Source organism: Protomyctophum parallelum (genome assembly GCF_964188405.1).
Source record: "Protomyctophum parallelum genome assembly, chromosome: 13".
NCBI classification, from domain to species: domain Eukaryota; kingdom Metazoa; phylum Chordata; class Actinopteri; order Myctophiformes; family Myctophidae; genus Protomyctophum; species Protomyctophum parallelum.
Window position 1 is genome coordinate 34,580,706 of NC_139708.1, and position 10,183 is coordinate 34,590,888.

The window sequence follows — 10,183 nt, forward strand, 5'->3', positions numbered from 1 at the left end:
ACTGCATGGTTCCTAAAGAAAAAGTCCCAAACCTAACATTAAGATATGTTTGTCATTACTTTATCAAATGCACGTTACTTATACATATCACATACATATACTGTAGTACAGTAACTATTTAAATCTCTAAAGTAGTGGAATGCCAAGATGTACAGTTTGTCAAGTTAATGTTGTTTTTTAAGTCATTGCTGCTTTCCATATGCATATTTAATGGTTGTAAAGTTAAATACAAATCCTTCTCTAGTCTACAACTCCATTCAGTAGCAGACTTGACTAACAGATTGAACAAAAGGCATGACATTTGCTTTGGTTTATTCATTATTCACAGAGAGAGCATTGTCACTGTAGGATTACTATTGCACATTTCATGACATTAATACTATGTTCTTTCAAATGTATGAAAATACATTATTTGAGCAAAGAGTAGCGCTATAGCTCTAGTGAGGAGATGACAGGAATAATCACATCGTATAGTAGCAGCATTTATGGTGGTCACATAGAATACGGGTAGCTATTCAATAGTGTTATGATGGTCATTTATAGGTAAGGATCTTTGATTACTCCCAGTGACTACATTAATTCACGTTCCTATATAGTATATATATACGGTATATTGTTATCTAGTGGAGTAGTGAAAGAGAAGGAATTGAGAGGAACTCAAGCCCAAAGGCAGACCGTGGGGCAGAGGCAATGAGTCTGCGACGCCGGTGACTTGATGACGAGATCGTTGATGATCTCCACTGTGCCAAACAAGGGGAACAGCTTCTCGTCGAAGCTCTCATTGTAGGTGAAGATGTGAGAGCGGCTGTCCACGTCGTAGAAGGACAGCTGCTTGTGCTCGTGGTCGAGGAAGATGCCCACCTTGCGGGGGATGAGGCCCGGGGGCAGCGCGGTGAAGGGAACCGTCAGGGCTTTGAGCTCGGTGCCCCTCTCCAGGCGCAGCGTCAGGTAACCCGTGTCGGTGTTCAGCGACTTGAAGCCCTTCCTCAGGGCTGATTCTTTGGCCACGCCCAGCCGCCAGTCCCTCTCCCCGACATCCACCTCCCAGTACTGGCGGCCGGAGCTGAAGCCATCCCGGCCCACGGCGCACCACCACCCGTCGAAGCGCTGGTGGAAGTTGGCCAAGTCCTTCCTCTCGTAGCCGCAGCGCATCTTCTTGTCGCCGGAGATCAGCAGGTCAGGGTTGGCTGTGTCCAGATCCAGAGTCACGTCCACTGAGGGTGAGAGCAGGGTTAGAGTTATGGGAGTGGTCTAATTCAAATGGCAGCATTATAAAAGAGTTACGGTGTCAAATTCTGACGAAACTAAACGGTTTACCTGTAGCATCTGCAATCCACTCCCACACTGTGAAATCAATAAAAGACATTTAATAATGTGTTTTGTTCATCCGAGTGATCCTCCAAGAGGTTCAACGGTAAATTAAATACCGGTAGATCAAACACCAAATGGTGCTCAACTGTACATATTTACCTGCGTGAGGAATGTAGCGGGTGGCACCTGAGAGGAGACGGTAACATGTCATTCACTTCATTTTAGATAAAACATTTTAAACATTCCAACTAGCAGAATCAATTTAGTTCACACACCAATTTTATGAGACCTCTGTTTCCAGATAAGCCACTGCAGGGGTATGTTCTCCTGCAAGAGAGTGAAGGAACATGAACAGTACAATTTTGGTCAATCTTAGGCCTCTTTTAGACGGCGACGATCTCCATATAACACGTCAAAGTCCCGTTGCGTTCTCATTTTTTCTTACCCTTTACACGAGAACGCACACGTTATGATATGATGTGCTATTATGCTATACTGTCGCTAGGTGGCGATAACGGGCTGCCAAATAGACAGGTCACCCACGTACAAGAAGAAGACGCAAGTGGCGCAACACTGCTCTGGGCGCGCCACGGGATGATATATATTTATTAAAGAAACGCTGCTGCCGCGGCTGCCGTCTATCACAAGGCTTTTTATTTACATCATGGTTTTACATTCAACATCGCTGATGAGCATCACTTTGTAGGCGAGGAGGGAGGCTTGTTCAGGAACTCCATTATATCATAATGATATTGCTCTGCATCAATGTAATAAACATATGCGCTGTGAGCCAACGTGAGCCATGATGTCATAAGTTTTGCGGATTCACCGTTTTGCCTGTTTATATGGAGACCATAGGGAACGGCGTTCTCAAAGATTTCCACTCTGGGAGGCGGTTTCACTTCGTTGCGTTTTCACCTCCTGAGAACACGGTTCTCGTCTAAATGACAGCAACAAACGATACTTTATTTTGACGTTTTATATGAACACCATCCTCGTGTAAATAGCACCTTAGATTAGGATTCAGTTTTACGTATAAACTGCATGTCTACACAGCGAGGTCTGGTTATACTGGTGAGATAATGTGACAACATACCTTCTCTAGGGTCTGTGACATCAAGGTCCACATGACAAGCTCCATGGCAGTCAGCAGGTTGGGCATGCGTCCCCATCGCCAAGCAGACTCCAGATCATTCAGAGCTTTTGCTACAGACTCCCCAGGCCATACACTTTTCTAGAAGGTTTGATCAACATTACATAAGGTCAGGTTTTAACCACATAAACCCTATACATGGGGTCCCTATTATGTCATTGAAGTCAAAACATTTCCGAAAGTTTTATATCAGCTATTTCTCGTATAACTAATTGTGTTGGTTAAGCGGTTAACTTCACAAACACGATGCAGTCAAACCTACCAACCTACTGTAGGGGCCGTTGATCATGTGTGAAAGTAGTTGGAATAATGAAAACATGTGAATGAATATTAATAATTTATTTTTAAAAAGACTAATGATGAGATAACTTGCTGGCCAGATTCCACTATAATTTTAAATCTATGTGGTTAATGGAACAAAGTTGAAAGGCAGACAACGTCCTACCTCAGGCTGGGCTCTCAGGTCTTTGATCCAGGTGAAGATAACCATCTTGGCCAGCTCCACATCTTGCTCGGTAGCTTGATCAAGTTTGCTGCAATCAATCTCTGGCCAGCCATCTGTCTGCATTGGCCTCCTCTACAGACAAAACAATAAGGCTCAAACATACATCTATAATCTATATTTGTATTTAGATTGATCAACAGCAAGTGGTTCTCAAAGTGGGGTCTGACGAGGACCCCCGCCAGGGGTCCTTAGGGTGGGTGGGTGATCTTAACAAATATTCTCTTATGGGGGTCCCTGGCAAAATATGGTTTCAAATCTGTGTCCGCAGCCAAATACATATAAATCTTGGGAATCCTTAACATGACAATGATTGAGAACCACTGAATACAACAGCACAAATTTAGTAAGCCTGTAACACTTCTATCAAAGTTGATACTGTCATAAATGGAGGCCTATTTCAAAGTGTACGAGAAGTGGGTTATCTCAGACCAGTACCTTGCTCTCCAGCATAGAGGCCCACTCTAAGATGAAGGCCCTGCAGACAGGGGTGGACCAAATGTCTTCAATGTTCCAGATGTGCTCCAGCACCTCTGACTTCTGTAATGACAGGGTAGAGAAATAAAGAGTAGCTCAACGTTTTGGCAAATAGAAGCAGTGATGGAAAAAGTACTGATTGTTACAAGTAAAAGTACTGAATTAAAAATTAAAGTACAAAAGATTTGGCATCACAATGTACTTAAAGTACCAAAAATAAAAGTAGTCATTGTGCAGAATGTCCCGCTTCAAATTTCCAAAGGTATAACAATATATTGAAAATAGCAGATCTGCAACCTTACAATGTTGTAGATGGTCTATTTTCAAATGTCCGAAATTAAGTGGTTAATGTATTTTTGTAATATAATAAAAAATCTACAAAGTAAATTAGTAACTAACGTTTGTGAATAAATGTAGTGGGGTAAAAGTACAATAATTGGATCCAAGATGTAGTGGAGTAAAAGTAAAAGTATTGGAAATTGGAAATACTCCACTAAAGTACCTCAAATATCAAATGTTACTTAATGTTACCACTGAATAGAAGATAAATAAGATAACAGATGGTTGTCAACAGAGGGAGAGAGACCCTTAGCCCACTGGATGATGTGTGCTGATGCTGCCACCTAGAGGCCTGGGACATGCTTAGTATATTATTAAAAGGTATATGGTATTTTCTGTGCCTGGAACACTTTGATTTCAGTGGCGTTTTTTTAACTGATCATCTCATCATCTGTATTGACCATATTCACACAGCAGCCATTTCTTTCTTTCTTCATGTTTCTCAACAAGTCTATCGTCTCTATCTGAAACCTCATATGTCAAAAAACAAATTACTTTTCAAGATTCAAATTCATCAAAAGTAGCAGATCTACAAGCTTGTGGATCTGTTACGTAACGGTTGATCATTTTGTGTAATATTGTAGTGTGATTAATTATTAAGTAGTAACACAAAAAGTTAAAATATCGAGATAGGAGGTTTCTGCCCGACAGCAACGCAAAGTAGGTGTGTAAAGTGCACACGAGAGGTGTGTTAGCTTATTGCAGTGCAGCGTCTACCTGGCACTAAGCCTGGCACAATTATGACATAATGGCCTGATCACATTCATTTGAGATGACCACAATACGTTTTTTGCATAATTGTCCGAATTGTTTCCATTCATCTGTATATAAATTCATCTGTCGAAGAATGTTCATACATTTTCAAACATTTTCTAAAATAACAGAAATATACTGTAGCAGCCTCAACGTGTCACGAAGTGAGCTTGTACATTAGCTATTTCCACTTTATTTTGTATAGAAGTATTAAATTATTAAACATGGCTTTAGTACATCATTTATTTGGATTATTGGTATTGTCAGCAATTCCTTTGTATATTTAAGTTATTTCCAAACCTCCCCATGCAAGTTGAGCTTACAAAGCCTAAAAGACAAACAGAAATGCAATGTTAATTTACAATTTTACATGTTCCAATCCAATGTTCAATTGACTTGACTTGACTTTATTAATTCATGCTTGCAGTGGAGCCGAGGCCCCACTGAAAAAACTGCAGAACTTTACAAATTGATACATGATAATAATAATAATAATAAAATAGACTAAAAACACACAATTATAAGGTTAAAACATTTTCAGGGCAGCAGAGCATGGTCATGTATGCAGTTCGAGTGGCCATACTGTGTTTTTGTGCAGCTAAATAGTGTCATTATGCCAAAAACGAAAACGTTATCTTTAATCGCAACTATTCGTATGATCAAGTAAAATGTTCATGATGGTGACTGCCCTACCTGGCACACGCGGCATAGGTCTTTGGCCAGCTCCAATATAAACAGCTGGTTCTCTTCCAGGGGCTCCTTTTTCGCATCAATCGCATTCTTGCGAGACTCCTGTGGGAAAAGTGAGAAAAAGGTTTCTTCGGGATGAAGATAAAGCAGAGCTAGGAGAGAGTAGTCAGCAGAAAGAGACAGAGATTAAAAGGAGGATAATAGTGCTGGGGCTTGCAAGAGCTTCCGACGGTAAAGCTTGATTTGGTGCATGCCGGTGTCGCGTGCCGGATATGGCCAAACTACAACCTCACAACACGTCACATCACGACACGTTGTGAGATTGTAGTTTAGCTACATTTAAGCATGCGGTCAAACCAGAGAGAGGAGGAGAGTCACTTGACCTGATCAAAATGCACATCATGCAGTCAGAGGAAGAGGTTATCTCTCTCTGAAAAATCGCCTGACTCACCACCTTTATTCATGTCCCCAATGACACTGACAAAAATTGTCATATTGGTAAAACTAGAAATACCGCATCATGGTTATAAGCACTCCGCCAACCAGTTAACGTTTACATCCGTGTCTGACCTAGTGTCTGTCCAGACTGATATAGAAAATGTAGCCAGTAGTCTTTGAAGGAGTTTAACCATTTACCCCCTCTAGACCAGTGGTTCCCAAACCTTTTCATGCCAAGGACCCCCACATTGAAAAGACATGCCAGGGAACCCCATGAGAGAAGATTTTTACGGCTCCAGCAGTGATTCTCAGACAGTTTAGGACCTCCCAGTTTGACATGCATTAGTCTACGGACCCCCATTTAATGGCATTTCTATCTCTGGGACCCCAATTTATATTGTGAAATCAATGTTAATTTGGCTCTGAGAGTGTACAAACTCTCAGAGTTACAGACCATGAGGGTCTATTTGGTTACAAACTATCATTTAGCTGGGTACCCCCTGGAACTCCTTCAAGGACCCCTGGGGGTCCCCGGATCCCACACCCCACTTTGGGAACCACTGCTCTAGACGTAGTCAACTGGACCTGAGTTGGCTACATGGACCGCTTTTTTCCATCTACACCTAAATCAATTTGCAAAAGAAATAGCCGATCTGCTAACGCATGCTTGCAGATGGGCTATTTTTGGCTAATGTTGCCTCCAGAATATGGATGCTGCGGTTAAAGTGGTTAATGAACATGTTTTGTGAGTCATAGTTTCTTGACCTTTGACCAGCTACTTCTAAATCAGTTCATCCTTGAATCCAAGTGGACATTTGTGCCAAATGTCATGAAATTCCCTCTCAAGGCGTTCACATTTCATCTTTAGGATAAGGATAAAACCCAAGAAATAGTATCATGTCATTTTCGAGGGATAGGCCTATTGATATGAGATAGGCCTATCGTGTTTCACAAGGTTGGGACGGAAGTCTGGATGGATGTTTGAATTTACGCATGCAGTACAGTACAGTACAGTACAGTACAGTACAGTACAGTACAGTACAGTACAGTACAGTACAGTACAGTACAGTACAGTACAGTACAGTACAGTACAGTACAGTACAGTACAGTACAGTACTATGGACAGACGGACAACACAAAGACATAATAATGCCTCTCTGATAAGGCTGCCTGCCGGCGGAGGCATTAAAATGCTGTAATGGCAGAACTCTTGTTATTTTAGAAGCTTTCTGACAGCAGCAAATAACACTAGAGCGGGTCAGCATTGGAACGGGTTTGGGATGTGTGGGACTGTGGGACAGGAGGACTTTTGGTACCGGTACCTTAAGCTTGACCGTTATGTTCTTGGCCGGCTCCACCATGAAGTGAAAACACTGCATCATCTTGGCAGGTCTGCAATAGAGTCTTAGAGAGGGGGAGCGCACGCACGCACACACACACACACACACACACACACACACACACACACACACACACACACACACACACACACACACACACACACACACACACACACACACACACACACACACACACACACACACACACACACACACACACAAACACACATACACACACACACACACACACACACACACACACACACACACACACACACAAATTGAGTTTGACACGGTCCAGATTGCAAGTCACCACTATCCGACAAACAGCATGATCAGGTGGGTCAATCAATTCCACCATTGCATATAGCAGCAAGGGGCTGGGTTTTCCATGAAGTGCATGAAATCCTTAACCACTTAAAACACTATACTGTATACTTCGATGACCGGAGTCTCCCAGGGATCTTTATTAGGCCCCGCGCCCTTTAAACCAAATAGCCGTTCAGCTGTTCCCATTGAAAAGCATTAGCAGAATCCACCGCATTGACAAAAATCTAAGTCAGTGTGACCACACCCTTATAATAATATTGATATTCTGCAAGTCTTTTCTATTTACTTCCAAAATACCTAGTGTTTAAACACCTTTGTCATTACATACGTGATGGAAAACATACGTGGCAACGACATGGTCTAAACCCGTCTACCATCATGTATCAAAACACAACACAGACCTGTGTGGGGTCACAAAACAAAGGAACAGTGGGGACTTTGAATTCCCAACTATAGTCATTGCCCGGCCTATAAATGATGCACTGACCCAGTTATTCAAGTTACATTATCACTGAGTGACATAAGGTGTAAAGGAGATCACATTGGTGAGTACCTGGTTCATTATTAACTGGAGAGCACAATCATTACTGAAAGCTTAAACTGCTGGATCTCAACATGGGGTCTGTCGACCACCATGGGGTCCAAATGGACCTGTATGGCTCTGTATCTCTGAGTGTACAAATGGAACCAAAAGGACCCTTAATGGGTATGTAGTACTCTGTACTGTAATTCTGAGATCCAAATGGACCATTTAGATCCATGTGTACACTCTCCGAGATTAAACACCGAGGATTTCACAGTGTAGATTGATTGGGGTGGGGTCCCAGAGAAAAATATTTTTGTATCAAATAGGGTCCATCCATCCTTGACGTTAAAAAGATTAACTGGCAACCCTATTCAGAAATGTTCACCAACTTCACCCTATAATGACAATTAAAACAGGCCGCACCTGGTAACATGAGTCACGGCTGGCCCTGCGTGGTGCCAAGGCCGCAGTGTAACGTCTCATGTGTCACTAAACAACCAGTGTGTCAGGGCTTCATATCTCTGTCCCTCTGCCTGTCTCCTCCTCTGCCCTCTCCATCTTTCTCTCTCTTCTTCCTCCCTTTATCTGGTATATTCAGTTTGCTGCCAGCAGTTATATTAGCCTACTGTAGCATGTGTGGGGAATGGATGGCAGTGATGCGATTAGTGGATTATAAGGAAAAGCTTTTAATGTCTTTCCTATTGGTGTAGCCAGAGAGATGATTGGGGGATTGTGTAGGGCAGGCTAAACAGTCAGGAGTGAATGCTCAATGCAAAGGCTAAATGTTTTAGCTGCGTGCGTTTTTTTTTTCTATGAATAACAGAGAAAAAGGGGGGGAAATAAATTAAAATAGATTCAAATATAATATAGCATACAATAAAAAATAAAAAAGTATTTCCTACATATTATTATACAATAAATACAATACGCGTTTAAATAGAATGCCTAGATTTCACGTTAGTAAATCAATCTCTAATCGAACTATTTCTAGTTCATGCATGTTGTATGGTGGGAAAGCATGACTCTGCAACTTGACAGTGAGAATGAATGACCCAGATAGGCCGTTCACTGCGCACAAGGTAAACATATCCTGCTCTGCTGCCGTGTGACTTTGCGGCATTGCTCAGTTTCACTGATGCAGCAGCATTTCACCTGCATGCACTGCAGCAACATTTTTTGCACATTAGGCATGGTAGCCTATTCTGTGAACACAATCATACACTCTTTAGGCTTAGGTTATATATGTGATGCGTATAGCTAATACATTAATGCACTATTTTATGTGATAATGATAAATATTAATATCCTACGCAAACAAATCAAACGATTGTAGTGTAGGCTAGAACATGTGATGATGTGAGTCGCCACCTACCTTTATTAGAAAGACAGTAAAGATCCAGTGATGTCCTCTTCACTGCAACAACAAATCCCCCTTTCGTCCAGTAGTCCAGTAAAAAGTCTTGACTGCGGTGTCTGACCTTGTTTACATACAAGACTTGTTTCGTGCGGTCGGGATCGGGACTGCTCGTTTTTTTCCGCTGTTGGTGTGTTCTGTGGACGAACGGCGCGGCCATGTTTGTGAGGTAACGTTACAAACTCAGCTTCTTCAGATGTAGAAGCTACGGGCCAAGGTTGGGGAGGGGTGCTCCAAAGAAAAAAGATTAGGAACCACTGCTGGCCAAAAATGTTGCTGTTGTTGCATCTTGCATGTAGTAGCGGTAGCCGGTAACCTATTGCAAAACCTGTTACATTACATGTCACTTTTCCATTTCCAGAGACCAGATGGTGCCCTCACTACCTTGCTGTTCATCCCATGTGTAGTGGGTTGAGCTTCACGAGTTGCCCCTAGCAACGCAACGTCCACATCCTCGTCAGGCTAATTAATAGGAGCCGTGAGCGGCTGGCATGTAGCTGGCATTGTTTGTCTGTCTGTGCAGGGGTTGTATGCAAGAGCGTCTCGTGATTAAGGTATAGTACCTGCACTTCTATGATGAATTTCTGTTCTGTTCTTTAGCTACATAGAAGTGTCTATTTGTATGTCTCTAAATGTCTTGATGAATTGAACAATGTGGACCCTGTTGTAAACAAGTGTAATGCTTAATTGGGTCGTCCACTCACAGTTAACAGTCTTTGTATTGAGTTTGTGCTTAAAATGTACTGTAAATTCTACAAACTGTTAATAAATATTTCAATCAATCAATCAAAAACTTAGGTGTGCTCAATACTACCCTAACTCTACAGGTGCTCTCTGCAAACCCCTGCTTACCGGTCTGGAAGCATTCAGTCCTCTCGTGCCGTGGGCACGTCTGCCCTAAGTGTATGTA

At 42.1% G+C, this 10,183-nt stretch overlaps 1 protein-coding gene across 1 annotated transcript; it reads right to left on the reverse strand.

The window, feature by feature from the left end:
- Positions 1 to 295: 295 nt before the first annotated feature.
- Positions 296 to 9,389, reverse strand: LOC310868782 (butyrophilin subfamily 3 member A1). The gene is made up of 10 exons (XM_083779249.1): positions 9,232 to 9,389; positions 6,986 to 7,067; positions 5,229 to 5,327; positions 3,405 to 3,506; positions 2,910 to 3,041; positions 2,408 to 2,545; positions 1,587 to 1,638; positions 1,471 to 1,497; positions 1,318 to 1,344; positions 296 to 1,214 (listed from the first exon to the last, which is right to left on the reverse strand). Exons 2-10 carry the CDS (start codon positions 7,043 to 7,045, stop codon positions 658 to 660), a joined length of 1,194 nt encoding a protein of 397 aa, XP_083635375.1. The 5' UTR covers positions 7,046 to 7,067; positions 9,232 to 9,389; the 3' UTR covers positions 296 to 657.
- Between the last annotated feature and the right edge of the window lie 794 nt (positions 9,390 to 10,183).

What these genes read in the sequence shown, in the direction of transcription:
- LOC310868782 (XM_083779249.1), bottom strand. Translation starts at nt 7,045, where the DNA reads ATGATGCAGTGTTTTCACTTCATGGTGGAGCCGGCCAAGAACATAACG. An exon ending in CCTCTATGCTGGAGAGCAAG is followed by an intron (nt 3,042 to 3,404) that starts GTACTGGTCTGA and finishes TTTTGTCTGTAG; the next exon opens with AGGAGGCCAATGCAGACAGA. An exon ending in TGTCACAGACCCTAGAGAAG is followed by an intron (nt 1,639 to 2,407) that starts GTATGTTGTCAC and finishes ACTCTCTTGCAG; the next exon opens with GAGAACATACCCCTGCAGTG.